The sequence below is a fragment of the Simochromis diagramma genome, unplaced genomic scaffold (genome assembly GCF_900408965.1).
Source record: "Simochromis diagramma unplaced genomic scaffold, fSimDia1.1 OVJJ01000344.1, whole genome shotgun sequence".
In the NCBI taxonomy this organism is placed as follows: domain Eukaryota; kingdom Metazoa; phylum Chordata; class Actinopteri; order Cichliformes; family Cichlidae; genus Simochromis; species Simochromis diagramma.
Window position 1 is genome coordinate 3,492,427 of NW_024387375.1, and position 23,955 is coordinate 3,516,381.

The 23,955-nt window shown below is 39.5% G+C and overlaps 2 protein-coding genes across 2 annotated transcripts; both read right to left on the reverse strand.

Moving 5' to 3' along the window:
* Window positions 1-1,131: 1,131 nt before the first annotated feature.
* Window positions 1,132-8,401, reverse strand: LOC120719951 (extracellular calcium-sensing receptor-like). The gene is made up of 5 exons (XM_040009512.1): window positions 8,393-8,401; window positions 6,850-7,656; window positions 6,458-6,685; window positions 6,148-6,271; window positions 1,132-2,188 (listed from the first exon to the last, which is right to left on the reverse strand). Exons 1-5 carry the CDS (start codon window positions 8,399-8,401, stop codon window positions 1,275-1,277), a joined length of 2,082 nt encoding a protein of 693 aa, XP_039865446.1. The 3' UTR covers window positions 1,132-1,274.
* Window positions 8,402-13,826: 5,425 nt separating this feature from the next.
* Window positions 13,827-23,874, reverse strand: LOC120719918 (extracellular calcium-sensing receptor-like). The gene is made up of 6 exons (XM_040009481.1): window positions 23,602-23,874; window positions 23,093-23,390; window positions 22,047-22,841; window positions 21,643-21,870; window positions 21,322-21,445; window positions 13,827-14,915 (listed from the first exon to the last, which is right to left on the reverse strand). Exons 1-6 carry the CDS (start codon window positions 23,859-23,861, stop codon window positions 14,002-14,004), a joined length of 2,619 nt encoding a protein of 872 aa, XP_039865415.1. The 5' UTR covers window positions 23,862-23,874; the 3' UTR covers window positions 13,827-14,001.
* Window positions 23,875-23,955: the final 81 nt, after the last annotated feature.

A 23,955-nucleotide genomic window follows, 5' to 3' on the forward strand; every position in this document is an offset into this window, starting at 1 on the left:
CAGGAGAACACCTCATATAATCCATCCACAATATGAGGCTAGTCATTAATATACTGTAATAACATGGGAATAGAGCAGCTGCGAGAGAATTCAACATTAATGAATCAATGGTACGGAAGTGGAGGAAGCAAGAAGAATGACTTGAGTAAAGTTTGACCTATCTGACTGTTTTGCTTAATGCCCCTTATAATTTGGTGCACGTTACGTATGAAAACAGACCCGTTCATCGACAGTGTGCCTTATAGTCAGAAAAATTCTGTCATGGTGAATTGGGTTAAAGGACTCAGGTGCGAGACTCCTTGCAGAGTGACAGTGAATTTATTCACAGTGAAAAAATAAGGCAACAGTTCGAGTCTGTAATCCAAAAAGGGCAGTGCAGTGATACGGTGGCTTCTCCCCGTGGTGACAGTGCAGTGACAACCCAAAACAACTCCTTGTGCCCGCTCCTCCTCCGATCCCTGGATCCTGGAGGCAGATGAGAAAAACACACGCACGGTAACGAAAAATTTCTCTCTCCTTCACAAACTAGGTATGCTAATCGCGACTACGCTACCCGGTTTAGCTCAACGTTCCAGCGTTGGTTGTGACTCGACCGCACCGTTAAATAGGTCTGCTTCGGATTAGTAGTAGCCGGCGAAGTGATTAAGCACAGGTGCGACGATTCCAGCTCAGGATACTCCCCCCGGGTCAGCTGCCGTTCCGTGCCACGGCTTCCGGAAGTACACGTTCCAGCATACAAACACACATGCACAGGATGGAGAGGAGAGCACCACAAAGTACACACAAACACAACAAAAATTGGCAAGGCGACCGGTGAGGACCGTCTAGCCGTGACAAATACGGTACATGGAAAACGCAAACCAGCGATTGTCATCTTTCAGACTGTGCTGCACACTAAATTTCAACAATGGATACACATAGAGGCTTCTTGAAAATGAAAACAAACAAGATAGAGAATTATAGATACTCTTACTGATTTTACCTTCATTTGCATATTATTCAAATCAAAACCTTCCCGAGTTTTACAGAACAATATAAAAGCATGTCATGATGAATGTGTGAATGACTCAATAACCTTTAGCTATCACTAACTTGGTATGGTTTCTTGTTTGAATAAGTGATTAAAATGCATCACAAAGGAGAAGTAGTTTCTATAAAGACAGTATCAATTGGAGTGTATCCTGCTGACAGCTTCTTTCTATTCTGACAGGATGGTGACCAACTAATTATGTACAAATGATCAAATTAAAATCCCATTTTACCGCATTCATTTTTCAGAGTGAATTTGGTGCCTTCTTCCCCATCATGTATTTCTTTGTATTCTTCTCAGGTTTCATTAAGATTATATAACATTTGGGTATGAAGATGCAAATTAGCAGTCCAAAACTGGAAGCAAGTATAGCAAAAATTTCTACAGCAACACTGAACTTCCCAGGGGAGCTGACATATGCTGGGACAAATGTAATCCATACTGCACAGAATATCAGCATGCTGAAAGTGATAAACTTGGCCTCATTGAAATTATCGGGTAGCTTTCGAGCTAAAAATGCAAAAATAAAACATAAAATAGCCAGAAGTCCTATATAACCAAGCACAGCCCAAAAGCCCACAACTGAGCCAAGGGCACACTCCAATGTGATCTTGTCTTTGATTTCCTTAAAATTCTTAAATGGAAAAGGAGGAGAAGTTGTTAACCAAATGATACATATGTTAACTTGTATAAGAGTAAATGCTGTAACACAGAGTCTCTGCTGTGTCTGCCCAAACCATTTTTTAACATTACTGCCTGGACGTGTAGCTCTGAAGGCCATTAAAACAACCATAGTTTTTCCCAGAAGACAAGAGATACAGAGGACAAAGGTGATGCCAAATGCTACATGGCGGAACATGCAGGACCAATCAGAGGGCTGACCAATGAAGGTCAGAGAACACAGGAAGCACAGAATTAAGGAGAAGAGCAGCAGGAAGCTCAGTTCAGAGTTGTTTGCCCTGACAATAGGAGTTTTCCTATACTTGAAGAAAATGAGTATCACACCTATTGTCATACATGCCCCAAATACAGATGCTGCAGTCAGCAGTGCCCCCATAATGTCTTCATATGATAGAAACACCACTTCCTTCTTTATACAGGCATCTCTTCTTTCATTTGACCAAAACTCAGGGAGACATCTCACACAGGTGACTGAATCTGGAAATTAATATTGAAGCAGATGTTACATTTACTCAGTACAGTTGTGTATGCCTCTGCCATGATATATTCTACTGGTGCTTTAGAATTAGAAGTTGAAAAACAACATTATTATTGAATGACTGCTACAGTGTTTTGTGATCATCAGAGAATATGAATGTGGTACTCTTTTCCCCAGCATTATAAAGGAGTATGCATATTATGTATGTTATATATTAGTATATATATATATATATATATATATATATATATATATATATATATATATACATACATACATACATACATACATACATACATACATACAGAGAGAGAGAGATATCCAAGAAAGAGGAGGAAGAGGAGGAACCATCGTAGGCCCCTACACGGTATGTATGATGGGGCAAGACATAGGAAATGGCTGACATCCAGAAATCCTACATAGTGCCCTGGAAAAAAGCTGGACTGGAAAGACAGTACAGAGGGCACTAATCATGTCAGCAGATGAAACAAGCTCTGAGCACAAGATCCATAGAGGCTGGGGTCTTATCACACGCAGGCAAGACCCCAGGTGCAAGTTGTAAAGATGTTTCTGAAAACAATCCAGCACATGTGAACAGCATGAATGCAATGTTGCTAGCTGGCAGATGCATACGTGGAACGCAGTACCAGAGTGGGCTGGCAAATAATAGAACAGAAACATCTGTGTCGAGTATGGCCTGCAAGTCCCAAGGTCAAATTGGGAGAAACCCCCTCGAGAATGACCGAGTTAAGATTCTGTGGGGCTTTCACATACAGACGGACAAAATGGAGATGGCTAACCAACCTGACATTGTAGTGGTAGACAAGCAGAAGAAGACAGCTGTAGTTATAGACATAGCGTCCTGATAGCACTACATGTTATACACCCCCCTTGGTTGATGATGTTGTTAATTCTGTTGTCACCTGCTCCTCTATTCTGGACACAGTGGCCCCAGTAAAGTTGAAAAGTCCCAGATCTTCATCTTAACCTTGGTTAAATGACTCTATACAAGCCTTACGACGTGTCTTTCGTCCATCTGAGAGGAATTGTAAAAAAGACAATCTTCAAGTATCCCTTGACACTCTACGTAGGAATCGTTCTATATACCAGGACTCTGTTAAGACAGCTAAAGCATTTTTCCTGTCGGATATTATTATAACTAATAGCCATAACCCCCGAATCCTGTTCAAGATCTTTAACTCTGTGATCGATCCTTGTCCTGGAATGTTGGATTTGGCCTCCCCAGCTCTCTGTGAGCAATTTTTAAATAATTTTACAAGAAATATTGTATTGTTAAGGGCCTCACTTTTACACCCTTCTGTGGTGAATCCTCTTCCTACTTCAAGATGTCTGTCGACTTTTTATCAGTTTGAGCCAATCCCACTCTCCACCCTCAAGAGATTAATTGAACAGCTGAGAAGTTCAAATTCTGTACATGACATTCTCCCCTCCTGCATTATTAAGGTAGGTTTTGATGTAATGGGGCCTTACATTCTATCTTTGATGGACCTATCAGTACTGGTGGGCTGTCTCCCAACTGCTTTTAAACACACAATAGTGCAACCTGTTCTAAAAAAACCCCCCAGCCTTGACCACAATGAGCTTGCAAACTATAGATCGATCTCCAAACTCCCGTTCTTATTTAAAGTATTAGAGAAAATTGTCTTTTTGCAACTACAGGCCTACTTAAACACAAATATTAGTGACAAATTTCAGTCTGGTTTTAAACTACGCTGCAGTACTGAAACAGCTCTGCTGAGGGTCTTCTACAATCTTCTTTTAATTACTGACTCAGGTTGCCCTGCTATTTTAATTTTATTGGACTTGTCTTTAGCTTTTGACATGGTGGACCATAATATTCTTTTAAAGAAGCTAGAATATGCTTTAGGCATTAAGGGTTCTGCCCTTAACTGGTTTAAGGTCTTTTTCTGTGAAGATGGGATGTTATTCATCCACCATGGCTCCTCTTTGTTGTGGTGTGCCCCAGGGGTCTGTGCTGGGCTCTTTGTTGTTTTCTTTGTACCTGCTATCTCTAGACTCTATTTTTGATATAAAATCGCTTACCACTGTTATGCTGACGACATTCAAATTTATTTTCAATTGACTGATGATTTGTCATTTTCACTGGACTGCTTGTTAGATTGCATGAAAGAGGTCAAAGATTGGCTGTCAGCCAATTTTCTTATTTTGAATGAAAGGAAAACTGAGATTGTGGTGTTTGATAGTCATATCCCTCGGGACCAGTTAGCCTTTCTATTTGGGCCCCTTGCCATCTTCCTCTCTGACACTGTAAGCAATCTAGGTGTTTTCCTGGACAGTTCATTTAAGCTCGATAAACAAGTGTCCCCAGTAGTCAAATCTGGCTTTTATCAATTGCGCCAAATCGCTAAGGCCAAACATTTTATACTGTGCAACGATCTTGAAAAACTTATCCACGCTTTTGTGACTTCCAGATTAGACTACTGCAATTCCCTTTACTTTGGTCTTCAATCCGTACACCTTCATAGACTTCAGCTTGTTCAAAATGCTGCGGCTCGTCTCCAACCTGAACCCGAAAATTTGCTTCCATTGCTCCAGTTCTTGCTGACTTACATTGGCTACCCATCAAATATCGTATTGATTTTAAAATCTTGTTGCTTACCTTTAAAATTTAAATAATGTTGCTCCTAGCAATCTTGCCGACCTTCTTAGCTTGTATACTCAAGCATTAAGATCATCTGGTCAACTACTCCTGGTCCAACCTAGGTCCTGCCTAAAGACCAGGGGCGATCGTGCTTTTGTCTCAGCTGCCTCTGGAATAGTCTTCCTGTTACTATTCGTGCCTTGGACTCTATTCAATCTTTCAAAACATGGTTGAAAACGTACCTATTTAATTTTGCATTCCCCACTAGCTAGTGCTCTTATCTAATCTATTTTAACCTTTTACTGCATTATTCCTGATTCTCCTACATAATATTTTATATTTTGAATTGACCCTATCTCTGAACTGAGGCCCGATATCTATTTTATTTAGCCCACACTCCTGGTTTAATTAGTGCTTCCTGTCTGTTAGTATTAGTACTGGTGCTTGTTTTGTACTTTGTTAATGTTTTATATCAATGACTTATTGCATTATTGTGAAGCACTTTGGTCTACCTTTGGTTTTAAATGTGCTATATAAATAAAATTGTATTGTATTGCATTGTAAGGAACATGAGAAACTGGACCAAGGTATCAGAGAAGAGCTCAAGAAGATGTGGAGGGTGAAGGTAACAGTGGTCCCAGTGGTAATCGGAGTGCTAGGTGCAGTGACTCCCAAGCTAAGTGAGTGGCTCCAGCAGATGCCAGGAACAACATCCGAGATCTCTGTCCAGAAGAGCGCAGTCCTAAGAACAGCAAAGATACTGCGCAGGACTCTCAAGCCCCACACGTCCTGTAGAGGACCCAAACTTGAAGCATAGACCACCCACAGGGGAAGGAGGTAGCACGAAGTTGGACTAGCTGGTATATAAGGTAGCACGTTTTATTACAGCTCAGTACTAAAGTGGTAATAGTAGGGTAGTAATTCAGTAGTAATTCAGCAGTTATTACTTGGAAACTGCCCTGTTAACCTACTATTACCACTCTATTACTGAGCTGTATTTCTGCAGTATTACACCTAATTTTTGAGCCCTTATGATTCAATAACATAAATTCCAGCATAATATTACTTTACTGTAATCAATGTTGCTACAATGATAATACTTTGATGTTATGTGGTTATCAATTTATAACCAAGCTGTAATAGAAAGTGCAAGGAGATATACTAATCTGTGGCAATGAGTTAAATATTTTCAAATATTTTAATCAGGCATTCTAGATGGAGGTTATCTCTGCATGAAAACATTAATCAAAATGATTAAATAGTTCTTGTATGGCCTTCCTACATATGTAGCATTGCTTTGCAACACACCAAAGTTAAAATGAAATATAACCACACCTGTAACGTTGCTGATTTCTCCCTCTGCACATCTTATACAGTCATAGCAGCAAACAGGCCTTCCTTTCTGGAGAACCTTACGTGTTCCTGGGGGACATTTCTCACTGCAAACTGACACAGGCACCTGCATGATCAATAAATTTTAAATGTGTATAGACTTTGAGAAAAAAATGTCTCTTTGATGTTCTCAGTCAAAAAAGCCCCTCTTAATCTTGATGCATCAAAACCAAAATAAACAAAGTATGTACATATGTATAAAATGAAAAACAGAACAAAAACATAAAAACAATGAAATTGTACGATAGCTTACCTGCTTTGAGTTTCTTGCCCAAATTAAAGACTTGTTTTGCAGATTTAGCTGTTTTTCTGGAACTAATGATGGATTATAAAGACCAACTGTTACAAACTCCACAACGCCGTTTTCTCTTGACTGCCAGTTTATAATGTCATACTTTGCTGCTGGATCTCCATTCTCATCAAAGTGAACCTCATCTCCTTCCTTTGTTGTGAAATGGATCTTTCGTATGTGTTGCAGAACCTAAGAAACATGTTATGACTCAATTCATTGCATGAAAAAGATTTTGCACACCTACTGACTGAAAAATATACAGAAGAACTGCAAAATGAAGTTCTTGTAAATATTTTTAACTAAAAGATCTTTTTAATAATGATTCTTAATGTGAAAATTGTAATGTAAATTACTAAAAAGCTCACCATGAATGGATCTAGCGGCACATTTCTGTTACATGTTTTATTACAGCTGAGGATATTGTGAAGTGCATGGGCCACTGCATACACTCCTTTGTAGACATTGTTAAAGAGAGGCATGAGAGACATGTCAATGAAGCTATTTTGAACTCCAGTCATATCTTCATGTCCAGTACACTCTCTCTGAATGTCTGATGATGACTTCAACTCCTTAAACTTACAACTAAATAATGTCTCCCAGAACTCAGTAAACAGTTCATTGTTTGATGAATTCAGCGGCTTCTCATTCAGTACGAACTCTCTCAGGCCAGTGACATGTGCTTTAGGAATGGAAAGACCTATTGCACCATCCAGTATGTGATGTGTGTCCATTTCTGCAGTTCGTGAATCAAATATCCAAGTCTCACTGCCTATCCACTGATACCCAGACAAGTTATAATATGAAAACTCTCGTAGCAGCACATGAAAATCTGCACGGGCAAGGAATGTAACAATCACCTTGGAGGTTGAAGCCTTTATAATGTCAATTATCCTTTGTATCTTGGCAGATGGATCTGTTCTAAAGAAAGATACTGAATACTCCAGACAGATGCCCAGCTGCTGTGCAGTTTCAGTGAATGTGGCCATGCCATTATTTCCATAATCACTGTTGGTTCTGATAGCTCCAACCCAAGTCCATCCAAAATACTTGACCAAATGGGCCAGGGCTCTGCTCTGGTAGTAGTCACTGGGTATTGTTCTGAGGAAGGATGGGTACTTGGTTTTGTCACTGAGACAAGCACATGTGGCAAAGTAGCTGATCTAGAATAAAAAATGAAAAAGTTATAAATGAAAAAGACACATGATGAAAAAAAAAATGAAACGGTTAAAAATAAAAGATTCAGTATTACTGTAAAAATACAAAAATAACAATTCCACTCAGTACTGGTACATAAAATGTACCAGGCAAAGCTTTGATCTAAGAAAATAAAATATTTTTAAAAGTATTCAAAGATTTTTAAAAAAGATTAAATATATAAAATACCCACCACTGGTATAAAAAAAGGTCCGATGACAGTAGATACTGCTCTGGTTGTAGAAGAAGAGGTCGCTCCTATAATGGCCTGCACATGTGCAGGTCTGGTACACGGTGTCTTTGACGGTACAGACACAATTTCATTACCATTAGCTAAAGCCAGGGTAACTCCTGCACTTCTGGCATCAGATCCACAATCATCATAGATTTTATAGCCCACAGAGATTCCTGGCAGTAGGTCTGTGCTGTTATTAATTTCCTCAATGGCAAAAAGCATAGCCTGGGCAAACTGCAAATCTCTGAAATTTAAACTTAATTGAGACAAACAATTATGCATAATTTGCATTGCATTGTGTTCCTTAAAACAGACACAAATATTTATGGATAAATGTTTAAATAGAAACAAAAGCATTTCTCATGAAAAGGACTTTAAACAACTGAGAAAATCAAAATACATTTTACTCTTCTTTTGATTCCCAACAGATTCCTTAAATGTAAATGGATTTGTTGTGTGTCATTTACCTGGTACATTGTAGTGCCAGAGGTTTGATCATGTAGGAATCTTTTCTGTCTTTCCAGCTTGCGTGAAAAGAGAACACCCCACCCAGTATAATATCTCCATTCTTAGATAGCAGTGGGTTCTCAGGATCTCCTCTACGCCTGCACACTGGCTCCTCAGCAGAAGAGGCAGATGCCACTAACAGCAGTTGCAGAAGTGCCCATCCCTTTTCTGGCCATCTCTGTGTTGATGTCATTTCTTGAGCTAAACCAGTTAGTGGCATTAGAGTACTGTAATGAAGATGAAATAGTTATTCTGGTATTTATACCTTTTGGTGCAGCATAAGAAATAACTGAATAGAGAGAGTTCATTCCCAGTTTCAGCAAAATGAGGGACATGCCCAACTTTGCCATTTATTCAATTCAATTTCTTTATTGTCCCACAAGGGGAAATTAGTTTAGCAGCAGGAGGATAAAAATAAACAGAACAATACTATAAAATACTAATAACAATAATAATGATAGAAAGTTCAAGGACAATTATTTGCCATTAAGGAGACAAGACGCAGTAGGGATAAAAGAGACCTGGAATCTTTTAGTCCTCCTCGGAGGTACTCTAAAACGGCGGCCGGAAGGCAACAACTCAAACTCACTGTGAAGTGGATGGTTCACACAATTAATAATAGAATGAGCCTTTCTAAGCACATTTCTATTGTAAATGGCCAAAAGTCCATCTTGCCAGCGCCCTGAAATTTTGCTAGCAGTTTTTACCAGAAGTCCCAACCGATTCTTATTCTTCACCGTCAGGTTACCAAACCAGGCAGCAATACAAAAACACATCACAGATTCGATAAAACTTCTATAAAACAAGGACAACATCTCAGATGAGACATTAAAAGATCTCATTTTCCTTAAAAAGAACAGTCTTTGTTGAACTTTTTTAGTAGTGGCATCAGCATGAGATTCAAAACACAGTTTATGGTCAAGTACCACACCTAGATATTTATAACTCTCAATGATCCCAATATTGGCAGTTTTAATGATAGTGGGTGATGAGCTATAAGAGGACTTCCTAAAATCAATAATCATGTCTTTAGTTTTTGACACATTAAGCGAAAGGAAGGACTCATCACACCAATTCACAAAATCATCTACAACCTGTCCATGGCCTGACTCATCCCCCACTAGGAGACTGACGATTACTGTGTCGTCAGCAAACTTCAGGATGTGTCTGTTTGTGAAATTGCTGCAACACTCATCCGTGTACAGAATGAACAGAAGGGGAGAGAGGCAACAACCCTGGGGTGATCCAGTAGAGGAGGAAAGCACATCAGAAAATACATGATTCACCCTCACACATTGTGACCTATTGATCAGAAAATCTGTCACCCAGCCGACCAGACTAGTGTCAAGCTTGAAATGATTGTAAAGCCTGTCAGCGAGTAAGAGGGGTTGAATTGTATTAAATTCAGATGAAAAGTCAGCAAATAATAATCTTGCATGGGTGTGGGGGGCCTCAAGATGCTTATACAAGAGATGCAGGAGTGTTACAACAGCGTCCTCCACACCTCTCCCTGCTCTATAGGCGAACTGGAAGGGGTCAAGATGGTGTTCAACCTGCATTAAAATCTCCTTCTTAATTATCTTCTCAAATGTCTTCATCACTAAAGAAGTCAGAGCCACAGGCCTAAAATCATTCAGTGCCTTAGGAGAACTGCCCTTATCAACAGGAACAATAATAGCATGTTTCCAAATCTTAGGTACTGTCTGTAGCTCTAAAGAAAGTGAGAAGATATAGTGAAAAATCCCACTCAGCTGATCAGCACAAGTTCTCAGTACCTGTCCACAGATGTTGTCAGGTTCAGGACTCTTGCTTTTGGTGTGTCTAAGGAGATTAGCTACCCCCCTTTCATCAATACAAATAGATGGGGGAGTGATAGTCTTTTCCCTCAGTGTGTTGGTCTGCCTAGAACAGTCATAGTTCTCAAAACGAAGGTAAAAACTGTTAAGACTGTCTGCCAGATGTTTGTCAGAGGTAAACCCCTCTAAGGTAATGCTACTTTTACCTTTCGTGTGTAGCCCTGCCATTGTTTTCATACCAAGCCAAGATCTTTTGAGGTTGTTACTGCTGAGTTCTGCCTCAATCTTATTTCTGTACCACATCTTGGCAATCTTTATTGCAGCCCTCACCTCCTTCCTCAATGTTCTCATAGTGGGAATGTCTCCCTCGTTAAAAGCAATTTTCCTTTTAAGAATCAGATCCTTAGTATCTTTAGAGAGCCACGGTTTGTTATTAGGGAAAGTCTTAAATTCTCTGACTGGAACCACAGAGTCTTTGCAAAAAGAGATGTAGCTACACACCACATCAGTGAGTTCATCCAAATCAGAAGTGCTCTCTTGAAACAAGGACCAGTCAGTGCAATCAAAACACCCCTGAAGGGCAACACAACTGTCTTTTGTCCAGACATTAGTCCGGTTCACACAGGCCTTCTCCCTCCTAATCACAAATCTGTAAGCAGGGAGGAGGTGAATAACATTGTGATCCGAAGAATCTAGCGCAGGTCCAGCCACAGACTTATATGCCCCCTTAATTGGTCCATAACACAAATCCAGCATTTTGTTATTCCTTGTAGGACAAGTGACATATTGAAAGAAATTGTTCAGTGATTTCTTAAGATTACAATTGTTAAAATCACCAAGAATAAAATTAGGAGCATCCGGTGAGAGAGTCTGCAGATTGTGTACCACTTTAAAAATGGCATCGGCAGCAACTTTAACGTCAGCCTCAGGATGAATGTAAACAACAGTGACAAAAATTTGAGGGAACTCCCTCGGTAAGTAAAAAGGCCTGACAGATACTGAAAGGAGCTCGATGTCAGGAAGACACAACCGCTCCCGCACAGTAAAATTATTACACCAGCCCTGGTTGATATACAAACAAACCCCTCCTCCGTGAGATTTGCGTGTTACTCCACAGTTCCGATCCAATCAGACAGGGGTCTGACAAGCCGCTGATTCACAGTGAAGTGTCACTGTCCATATCGGTCAGCCATGTCTCGGTGCGCGCCATCAGACAAGCCTCCCTGTATTCCCGTAGATGAAGCACATTTCCTTGTAATTCATCCGTTTTGTTCCTAAGAGGTTGGACATTGGCCAGAATCATAGAAGGCAGAGGAACACGATTCTTCCTCCGAAGTTTTCTTACACGCTGACGCACGCCGCCTTTCTTTCCGCGTTTTCTCAAGCGGCGGGGCTTTCCAAAATGAGTCTTTGACCGGGAAAATAAATCCTCACCAAGAATCACATCTGTCCGAGCATTAGAAGAGTCGTACATAGACAAACAGGACCACCGTAATCCAAGTAGTTCCTCGCGTGTATAAGTGATTGTCAGTGAGAGTGAATGACTCCAGGTGAATATCGCCAACAACAATAAAACTAAGGTGTAGAAGATCTCCATCTCGGCAAAAAGTTAAAACCACGATTAAGAACAGAGTTAAAACAAAGTTAAAAACAAAAAGAAAAAGAGAAAGAGAAAAAGAGAAAGAAAACGCCAATAAACACCTGCTGCAGGTCGCCACAAGAGCAGCGCCCTCACATGCACAGAGCCCTCACATGCACATTTAATGTAGGTTCATATCTGTAAAATAAGGATATACACAGGTTCATTTAAATATGAATTAACAATGTAAATCACAATTCCTTACAAATGAATATGTAGAAAAAATATTTTTCCAATACATACTTTTATAGAGTACGTTTATACAGTACTCTTAGAGTAAGTTACAGTCATCCATTCACTTCCACTTTCACATCTGTGATGCATAGCTGTGATATTAAGATCTGTCATCAGTCTGATAGTAATTTCATTCTGAAGTTTACATGACATGCTAAGGAAAATTTACACCATTGAACCCTACTCTAAGAAACTGTCGTGGATTTAACAATGTCTTTGAAGTGTGGTTTAAGATAAAGTGTATAATGATTTTACATCATGTGTAGCACCATCTTGTATCAGTACAGAACCTGATGTCACTGGGTTGGTTGTTTGGTGTTAAAATCTTTTGCTAGATGCACTGAAATGGGGTAATCCACCTGTGAGCCGTAATGTTTGGGTTTGTAGATCACTTTGCAAATGACAGTTGTGTGGATAAGTACTTGCTTGAGTCAGTTACATCGGTGGTTCACCAGACCCACAAGTTGAAGTTGACACTGTCTGTTCTGTGTTTGCCATTGAGTCATGTGGAAAAACCAAGCGTCACATCAGCTGGCAGTGCAGATGTCCTTAACGTTCAATGAGTAACCTAGGCTAAAGTTATTTGTTACACTACTCGATACTTTCTCATTAGTCTGTAAAATGACCAGTTATGTTGTTTGGATGAGCTGCATTTTATCGCATAAAATATTGCTGATTGCATCCAATGGACATCTGCTCTGCCAGCTTGGTTTGTATACTGACCCAGCATGGAAAAATCAGATCTGGCTTTAGCCTGTTGGTCCAGTGAACCACTGGTTCACCCACGCAAACAGCCTCTCCTCTACAAAGTCCTCATATATAAAGTACTATACAACACTCAGCATTACAGTTAACAAGTGGATTCTCCCATTTCAGTGCAGCAAGCCATCAAGAAAAAAGAAACACCTATTGCTTAAAACATGGAAGGTGAAAGTGGACAGCAGCCTTGTTTTTTTTTAAACATAAAACTCATTTCCGCTGCTAGGAGCAGTATGACTCTTTTTAGAGCAGTGCTCCATGGGGTAAGTTACCCTTAATACATGTAGAGTTTAATGTCCACCTTCAGTAACTAGACTTTGTGTCACTGACAATGGGCCAATCTACCTGGGAGACAGATTCCATTCAGCATCAGCAACAATGTACCAGATGTGAGATGAAGAGCTAACACAGCGCAAAGGCAAGAGTACATGATCAGCAGTTAAGAGGTATTTTAGACATTCAACACCAACACATTTTTTTTATTAACTGTAATTTTTGTTTACACTAACAACTCATGTTCTAAAGTACCATGTATTGTATTTCGTTCTGATCTTACACCAATGAAGAGCTTGACTGTTATTGCTGTTACCAATATATTAAGAGAAAAAAAGTTAATCTTTCCTGATTTCATTTGCTATGTATCTGTGTCTACCTGCTCTTTGAGAATCATGAATAAAACATATCCATGCAAAGCAACTACTGTCATCAAGTTAGACTGTGCTGCAGTCAGCAATGGTTATACATGGAAGCCTGTTGATAATGAGAACGAACAAGATAGAGAATAATAGATACTCTTACTGTTTTTATCAGCATTTTATTGAATGTTATTCAAATCAAAACCTTCCCGAGTTTGACAGAACAAAATAAAAGCATGTCATGATGAATGTGTAAATGACTCAATAACCTTTAGCTATCAGTCACTTGGTATGGTTTTCTTTTTTGTTGTTTTTCTTGTTGCTGTTGTTTAGGTAAGTTGCAAAGTAAGTAATAAAAACACATCACAAAGGAGAAGTAGTTTCTATAAAGACAGTATCAATTGGAGTGTATCCTGCTGACAGCTTCTTTCTATTCTGACAGGATGGTGACCAACTAATTATGTACAAATGATCAAATTAAAATCCCATTTTACCGCATTCATTTTTCAGAGTGAATTTGGTGCCTTCTTCCCCATCATGTATTTCTTTGTATTCTTCTCAGGTTTCATTAAGATTATATAACATTTGGGTATGAAGATGCAAATTAGCAGTCCAAAACTGGAAGCAAGTATAGCAAAAATTTCTACAGCAACACTGAACTTCCCAGGGGAGCTGACATATGCTGGGACAAATGTAATCCATACTGCACAGAATATCAGCATGCTGAAAGTGATAAACTTGGCCTCATTGAAATTATCGGGTAGCTTTCGAGCTAAAAATGCAAAAATAAAACATAAAATAGCCAGAAGTCCTATATAACCAAGCACAGCCCAAAAGCCCACAACTGAGCCAAGGGCACACTCCAATGTGATCTTGTCTTTGATTTCCTTAAAATTCTTAAATGGAAAAGGAGGAGAAGTTGTTAGCCAGATGATACATATGTTAATTTGAATAAGAGTAAATGCTGTAACACAGAGTCTCTGCTGTGTCTGCCCAAACCATTTTTTAACATTACTACCTGGACGTGTAGCTCTGAAGGCCATTAAAACAACCATAGTTTTTCCCAGAAGACAAGAGATACAGAGGACAAAGGTGATGCCAAATGCTACATGTCGGAACATACAGGACCAATCAGAGGGCTGACCAATGAAGGTCAGAGAACACAGAAAACACAGAATTAAGGAGAAGAGCAGCAGGAAGCTCAGTTCAGAGTTGTTTGCCCTGACAATAGGAGTTTTCCTGTACTTGAAGAAAATAAGTATCACACCAATCGTCATGCATGCTCCGATTAAAGATGCTGCAGTAAGCAGTGCCCCCATAATGTCTTCATATGATAGAAACACTGCTTCCTTCTTTATACAGGCATCTCTTTTTTCATTTGACCAAAACTCAGGGAGACATCTCACACAGGTGACTGAATCTGGAAATTAATATTAAAACACACGTTACTTTTACTAGTACAGTTGTTTATGCCTCTGCCATGATATATTCTACTGGTGCTTTAGAATTAGAAGTTGAAAAACAACATTATTATGGATGACTGCTACACTGTTTTGTGATTAAGTGACGATTGACACAGCATTCATTAGAGATTATGAATGTGGTATACTTTCCCCTAGAATTTTAAAGGAATATGCATATAATTAAAAAAAAATCATGAGAGTACACAGACAGAAAGATACATAATTCTCCTGTTAGAAAATCAAACATGTCCCTTTTATCCTAACGATATCTATATCTATCTATCTATCTATCTCTCTCTCTCTCTCTCTCTCTCTCTCTCTCTCTATCTCTATATATATATATATATACATATATATATATATATATATATATATATATACATATATCCCCAAGAAAGAGGAGGAACCATCATGAAGAATAGGCCTCTGCACAGTATGTATGCTGGCAGACAGAGGAAGTGGAACTGGTAGAAATCCCACCAGTTCCTCGAAAAAGCTGAAAGACAGTACAGAGGCACTAATCATGACAGCAGAGGAACAAGCTCTGAGCACAGGATCCATAGAAGCTGGGGTCTGTCACACCAGACAAGACCCCAGGAGCAAGCTGTGTAAAGATGCCCCTGAAACAATCCAGCACATAACAGCATGATGCATGTTGCTAGCTGGCAGGGCATACATGGAACGCAATAACCAAGTGGCTGGCATAATATACAGAATCATCTGTGCCGAGTATGGTCTGCAAGTCCCAAGGTCAAATTGGGAGAAACCCCCTCGAGAATGATCGAGTTAAGATCCTTGTCACGGATTGCCGGGGCAAGCCGTGTGGAATGTAGAAAAGGACCCAAAAGGCAGCAGCTCTGGTGCAGGTGAGTGTTTATTTACAGGGGTGTAAGTACAAACAGCGGTGGCGACAAAACATGAAACCGGAAACCTAAACTGGGTAAACTAATAAGACAAACCAGAATGAGGATGCAGGGAGGTCCGGAGAAATACATACGGGGAGACGCAGGGAGACCGAGGGGAAACAACACAGACGAACCAGCAACTACCATAACAGAAGACACAACTTAAATACACTCAGAGAACAGGGAGATTACACACAGGTGGGGAACACAGGTGACACTGATAAACATAACGAGACAGGGCAGGAGTGAACACAACATGACGCATACTGACGAGAGACTGTCAAAGTAAAACAGGAAGTACACAGAGGTTCAGACAGGAGGAGAGAGAGCACGGGGAGAACACAGACATAACAGGCTGGGGGAAACATGGAATAAACACAAAGAGAGACGAGAGCTCATAAATACACAAAGGGGCACAAAGGGGGTAAGAGTCACAAAGGGAAAACACTTAGGGAACACCACAACAGGACACCTCAGAAAACATGGCCTAAATAAGGAGCGAAAATACAAGGAACCAAGAATACTGGGCCAACATGGCCCAGGACCATGACAATCCTGTGTGGCTTTTTGGTAGGACTTGACAAAGAAGTGCAGGAGACAGATGCTGTCCAGTGTAGCAAGTGATTTATTCACCATTTTGTGACCAACCAATATTTACAAAAATAAATAAAAAACTCAACTCCAAAATTAACTCAGTTCAAATAAACATAACTAAACTTAAATCAACGGAAATTAAGGTCAAACTGCACACAGCTACACTGCCCTGGTCCTTCCTTCCTGAACACCTGCTTTCATCTGCTTAAATAGTCCATTCACCCCTGGACTATTCCATTAGGGTAGGTATGGCAAACATTTCTATACTCAAACCTGTACTACTACTCTTCCTAGCAATAAAACTCTAAGGTATAGTCAATACATCCATCCATCCATTCGCTTCCGCTTATCCTTTTCAGGGTCCTTTTCAGGGTCGCGGGGGGCGCTGGAGCCTATCCCAGCTGTCATAGGGCGAGAGGCGGGGTACACCCTGGACAGGTCGCCAGTCTGTCGCAGGGCCAACACACAGGGACAGACAACCATTCGCACTCACATTCACACCTAGTGGCAATTTGGATTATCCTATTAACCTATCCCCACAAGTTGCATGTCTTTGGATGGTGCGAGTAAGCCGGAGTACCCGGAGGGAACCCACGCAAACACGGGAGAGAACATGCAAACTCCACACAGAATGACCCCGGCTTGATGGTAGAATTGACCTTCTTGCTGTGCGGCATAGTCAATACATATTAAAACAAATCCATTTCTCTACTAACACTCTAAAAATCAGCTTTATTTACAAAGAGTCTCCTTCTTCACCTGGTCTCTTCCTGTGACCTCAGATTAACCAGGAAACTAAGCTACATTTCCTCCTTTTGTTCCTGGAACACAGGTAGGTAAGGTGGGTTCAAACAAAACCAATTAACAGTTGAAATAAATAACATGTTAACTTAACAAACTTGTTAGAATTGATTTAAACCAAGATGTTACACAATCTGTAAAAAGTGCAAAACATAAACAAACCCAGGATAGTAGATGTTTGCCTATTGCAGACTACATATGAGATATGGCTAAATCAAAACAAGAATGTTAACTAAAAATATGGACAAATGGTGTTCTCACCCACTTTGTCACAGGCTTTCAGATACAGATGGACAAAATGGAGATGGCTAACCAACCGGACATAGTGGTGGTAGACAAACAGAAGACAACAGCCGTAGTGATAGATGTAGCAGTTCCCAATGACAGCAACATCAGAAATAAGGAACACAAGAAGCTTGAGAAATACCAAGGGCTCAGAAAAGAGCTCAAGAAGACGTGAAGGGTGAAGGTAACAGTGGTCCCAGTGGTAATCGGAGTGCTAGGTGCAATGACTCCCAAGCTAGGTGAGTGGCTCCAGCAGATACCAGGAACAACATCCGAGATCTCTGTCCAGAAGAGCGCAGTCCTAGGAACAGCAAAGATACTGCACAGGACCCACAAGTTCCCAAACCTCTGGTAAACGACCCGAACTTGAAGGATAGACCACCCGCAGGGGCAAGAGGGAGTTTGTTGAAATATATATGTATACTTTTCTAAGGTAGCACGTTTTATTACAGCTCAGTACTTAAATAGTAATTGTAGGGTAACAAGGCAGAAACAATGTAGTAATGCAGTAATTATTAGTTAAGTTATTACCATGCTATTACCAAAGTAATAACCACTTAATAACCAAGTAATATTATGGTAGCAACATTTGTAACAGGAAAATAATATTATGCTGACATTTATGTTAATGCATAAAAATTAAGTGTAATACTGTAGAAATACAGCTCGGTAAAAGAGTGGTAATATTAGGGTAAAAATGCAGTTTCCAAGTAATAACTACTGAATTACCACCATAGCTGGACTGGCCATCGGGCATACCGGGCATCTGCCCGGTGGGCCGCTGGCGATTTTTTGTTTTTATGGGCCAATGGATTTTTTTTTTTTTTTTTTAGGAAGGATATATATAATGAAAGGTGTTGGATTGGCCAATTGGTCATGATCGACTCTGGGCTGGACCAATTACAGCCGAGGAGGCCGGATGCACCCTCCCCCTTGTTTAGCAATTACGTGATTTTCGCGCATTGCATGCCGGGAACTCGTGGCAAAACAATCCAAGTACCGCATCAAATGCAAGAATTTTCAGCACCGCAAAACGTTCATTCTCCGGTTCCAATACCTTCTTGTTTTTCTTTGCCGCACAAAAAAGGAATGTACAAAACAAAAGGAGAATAATGCCGGTCCGTACAAAGACAGACTCGACGAAAAGACAAAGAAAAGATACGAGGAAAAAATCAAAGGAGTGAAAGGGTCAGACCCTTATGAGCACACAGAGGGACAAAAGACGTTAGCGTGCTGCCCAACTTTCACCACGCTCAGATTTATAATTATACGGTTCTTGGAGTGAGTGCATACACTCATGAAGTTTTTAGTAACTTCAGGTCACTGCAACAAGCCCAGGTACAGTTTACCGACGGATGGGTACAGGACCTTGAAATGCACCGTGTAGAACGAAAGACTATCGTACGAACAAAGGTAAGTTTACCAGTCTCAAAAAATCGTCGTCATAAATACACATTCGTTAACCGTTTATTTTGAGCTCAGCAGTAATTAATTAGTAGTGGAAACAATTTCTGGTAGCATTACAGAAATGTAGCAGTGACAATAATATTGTATGTTGTAATCGCACTGGACAATTAGTGATACAAAACAACTGTTTTATCCTGTGAATAAAAGTATATGTTTTTGTCAATGTACCATGGTAATAACAGAAGCGAAACGCAATATTGTGTCAGGACAATTCACTATTTATGCACAATAAATAAAGGAGCATAGCGGTGACAATTTCTGTTCAGCGCCAGACTTGCTTGTAACCTATATCACCAATTATGTTAAGAAAAATGACGTATTAACTACTACAAAACCCTGACCTTTGTGGGAATGCTTGGAGCAGACTAACATGTGAGCTGGAGTGTTCTGAGACGTTATATTTGGTATATCCAGACCATCCGTCGGCTCTTACTTCGGAAACATGGCTTAAAAATTTTCTCTTCAACGACGTAATCCGATAAAAAAAAAAAAACAATCTCTTTACCCGTCGGCTTCCCGTGGCTGTCATGCGACGGTTGATCTGATATCCTCGTGTTGGTGTTGTTCCCAGATCATCATACTAAATGTTGTTCCAGGATCAACATTGCAAGTGACCAATCAGAATGTTGTGACGTCATACTTTTGCGACTTCGGGAAAAACCGGCGTAAAACAAAAAACTGTACTTAAGCTGCGTGAAACCGCCTCTGTCCGCCGATCAACAGACCCTGACCCTAACCCTAACCGTAACCCTTTAATAAACAGTAAGCAGAATTGATATTGTCCTTGCAACATTGGAATTTCATAAATGCACGAATGGCTTGGCGCGCAAAAGAATAACGTCACAAACAATGTGATTGGTCACTTGCAATGTTGAACCTGGAACAACATTTTCATGATGGTCTGGGAACAACACCAACACGAGGATATCAGATCATCCGTCATGCGACCGGCTATTGCAGTTAATAATACAACAGCTTCTTGCCATTTTTTTGGGTTTCTTTTTATCGCTGTGTAACAGTTCAATTGAAAGCCTGCGTGCGCTAGTACCTCTTGCCACAAGTTCCCAGAATCCTTTGCGGTTTTACCCCTGAATGACGTCACATTTTCAATCTTTATCCTGGTGGGCTGGTCTCTGGTCAAAACGCCCGGGCCGATTTTTTGTCCCAGTCCAGCCTTGATTACCACTGGTGGTTTCTGTGTAATAAGCAGGAAACAGAACTGCAAAATGCAAATCTGCCTCTCTATTTAATAACATATTAATCAACTATTAAAGCAGACGTAAGAACGTTGTGATTACCTGGAAACACCTGTGGTAGTTTTTCTGTTATAAGCATAAATAGAAACAGCCTACAAAGAGCTGGCTGCCAGTAGGTGGCAGACTGCTGTCTACTGGGAGTCTGTCATTTGTATTTTAGCCCTGGATAAAAACAAAGAAGAAGTAGTGCATCTTTTTGGCTTGCTTCTTGGAGCGATGCTTGCACAAAACAATGGATTATAACAGTATATTGGACAAACGGGAGAAAATAGATGGCATCTCTTTTTTGTGTACTGGACATTTTAAAAATTAGTTCCACTTCCTTTCCTACCTGAAATATTTTTACGATACTATGCATTGTCATCCATATATAAACTATGCTGTGAAAGAGGGTCCTTTACACTTCTATGCACACCTAATGTATTCATATGTATTATTCTTTTAAGCTTAATTATTAGTATTTTACCTAAGTGTTTTCACTTCATTACAGACTTCCTGGTTCTTGTTTCATTCAGTTATAATGATCATGGAATTCAATTCCTGCTTATTAAGCAGAAAATGCCAAAGGTGTTTCCTGGTGGTCATCACTACTTTTTAAGTTTGGTTATTAATTTGTTATTAAACAAAAATGGGCAGTTTTACATTTTGCAGCGCTGCTTCCTGCTTATTACACAGACTCTTTGACAAGTGATTGAGTGGTAATAACTTAGAAATTACCACATTATTACATATTTGTTTCTGCTTTGTTTCCCTAGTCCAATAACATTAATGTTAGTTTAATATTTCTTAACTATAACCACTGTTGCTACCATGATATTACTTTGATGTTGAAAGCTTATCACTTTATAAACAAGCTGTAATAGAATGTGCAGGCATACAGACTAACCTGAGGCAGTGAGTTAAATATTTTCAAATATTTTAATCAGGCATTCTAGATGGAGATTATCTCTGCATAAAAGCATTAATCAAAATGATTAAATAGTTCTCATATGGCCTTCCTACATATATAACATTGCTTTGCAACACACCAAAATTAAAATGAAATATCACCACACCTGTAACGTTGCTGATTTCTCCCTCTGCACATCTTATACAGTCATAGCAGCAAACAGGCCTTCCTTTCTGGAGAACCTTACGTGTTCCTGGGGGACATTTCTCACTGCAAACTGACACAGGCACCTGCATGATCAAGAACGTTTAACTGTCTATAGACTTTGAGAAAAAAAATGTCTCTGTGATGTTCTTTGTCAAAAAACAAATAAATAAAACTCTTAATGTTGAAGCATTAAAACCAAAATGAACAAAGTATGTACATATGTATAAAATTAAAAAATAGAACAAAAACATAAAAACAATGAAATTGTACGATAGCTTACCTGCTTTGAGTTTCTTGCCCAAATTAAAGACTTGCTTTGCAGATTTAGCTGTTTTTCTGGAACTAATGATGGATTATAAAGACCAACTGTTACAAACTCCACAACGCCGTTTTTTTTTGACTGCCAGTTTATAATGTCATACTTTGCTGCTGGATCTCCATTCTCATCAAAGTGAACCTCATCTCCTTCCTTTGTTGTGAAATGGATCTTTCGTATGTGTTGCAGAACCTAAGAAATATGTTATGACTCAATTTATTGCGTGACAAAGATTTTGCACACCTATTGACTGAAAAATATACAGAAGAACTGCAAAATGAAGTTCTTGTAAATATTTTTAACTAAAAGATCTTTTTAATAATGTATCTTAATGTGAAAATTGTAATGTAAATTAGTAAAAAGCTCACCATGAATGGATCTAGCGGCACATTTTTGTTACATGTTTTATTACAGCTGAGGATATTGTGAAGTGCATGGGCCACTGCATACACTCCTTTGTAGACATTGTTAAAGAGAGGCATGAGAGACATGTCAATGAAGCTATTTTGAACTCCAGTTACATCTTCATGCCCAGTACACTCTCTCTGAATGTCTGCTGATGACGCTGACTGCCTAAACCTACAGTTAAATAATGTCTCCCAGAACTCAATAAACAGTTCGTTATTAGATGAATTCAGTGGCTTCTCATTCAGTATGAACTCTCTCAGGCCAGTGACATGTACTTTAGGAATGGAAAGACCTATTGCACCATCCAGTATGTGATGTGTGTCCATTTCTGCAGTTCGTGAATCAAATATCCAAGTCTCACTGCCTATCCACTGATACCCAGACAAGTTATAATATGAAAACTCTCGTAGCAGCACATGAAAATCTGCACGAGTAATGAATGCAACAATCACCTTGGAGGTTGAAGCCTTTATAATGTCAATTATCCTTTGTATCTTGGCAGATGGATCTGTTCTAAAGAGAGGTACAGAATACTCCAGACAGATGCCCAGCTGCTGTGCAGTTTCAGTGAATGTGGCCATGCCATTATTTCCATAATCATCATTGGATCTGATAGCTCCAACCCAAGTCCATCCAAAATACTTGACCAAATGGGCCAGGGCTCTGCTCTGGTAGTAGTCACTGGGTATTGTTCTGAGGAAGGATGGGTACTTGGTTTTGTCACTGAGACAAGCACATGTGGCAAAGTGGCTGATCTAGAATAAAAAAATGAAAAACTTATAAATGAAAAAGACACATGATGAAAAAAAATGAAGCTGTTAAAAATAAAATATTTGAATTTTTTTTTTTTTAACAGCTGTGATGCATATGCATAGATACAAAAATAGCAATTCTACTCAGTACTGGTACATAAAATGTACCAGGCAAAGCTTTGATCTAAGAAAATAAAATATTTTTAAAAGTATTCAAAGATTTAAAAAAAAAAATAGATATGTAAAATACCCACCACTGGTATAAAAAAAGGTCCGATGACAGTAGCTACTGCTATGCTTTTAGAAGAAGAGGTCGCTCCTATAATGGCCTGCACATGTGCAGGTCTGGTACACGGTGTCTTTGACGGTACAGACACAATTTCATTACCATTAGCTAAAGCCAGTGTAGCTCCAATGCTTCTGGTATCAGGTCCACAATCATCATAGATTTTATAGCCCACAGAGATTCCTGGCAGTAGGTCTGTGCTGTTATTAATTTCCTCAATGGCAAAAAGCATAGCCTGGGCAAACTGCAAATCTCTGAAATTTAAACTTAATTGAGACAAACAATTGTGAATAATTTGCATTGCATTGTGTTCCATAAAACAGACACAAATATTTATGGATAAATGTTTAAATAGAAACAAAAGCATTTCTCATGAAAAGGACTTTAAACAACTGAGAAAATCAAAATACATTTTACTCTTCTTTTGATTCCCAACAGATTCCTTAAATGTAAATGGATTTTTTGTGTGTCATTTACCTGGTACATTGTAGTGGCAGAGGTTTGTTCATGTAGGAATCTTTTCTGTCTTTCCAGCTTGCGTGAAAAGAGAAGATAGCACCCAGTATAATATCTCCATTCTTAGATAGCAGTGGGTTCTCAGGATCTCCTCTATGCCTGCACACTGGCTCCTCAGCAGAAGAGGCAGATGCCACTAACAGCAGTTGCAGAAGTGCCCATCCCTTTTCTGGCCATCTCTGTGTTGATGTCATTTCTTGAGCTAAACCAGTTAGTGGCATTAGAGTACTGTAATGAAGATGAAATAGTTATTCTGGTATTTATACCTTTTGGTGCAGCATAAGAAATAACTGAATAGAGAGAGTTCATTCCCAG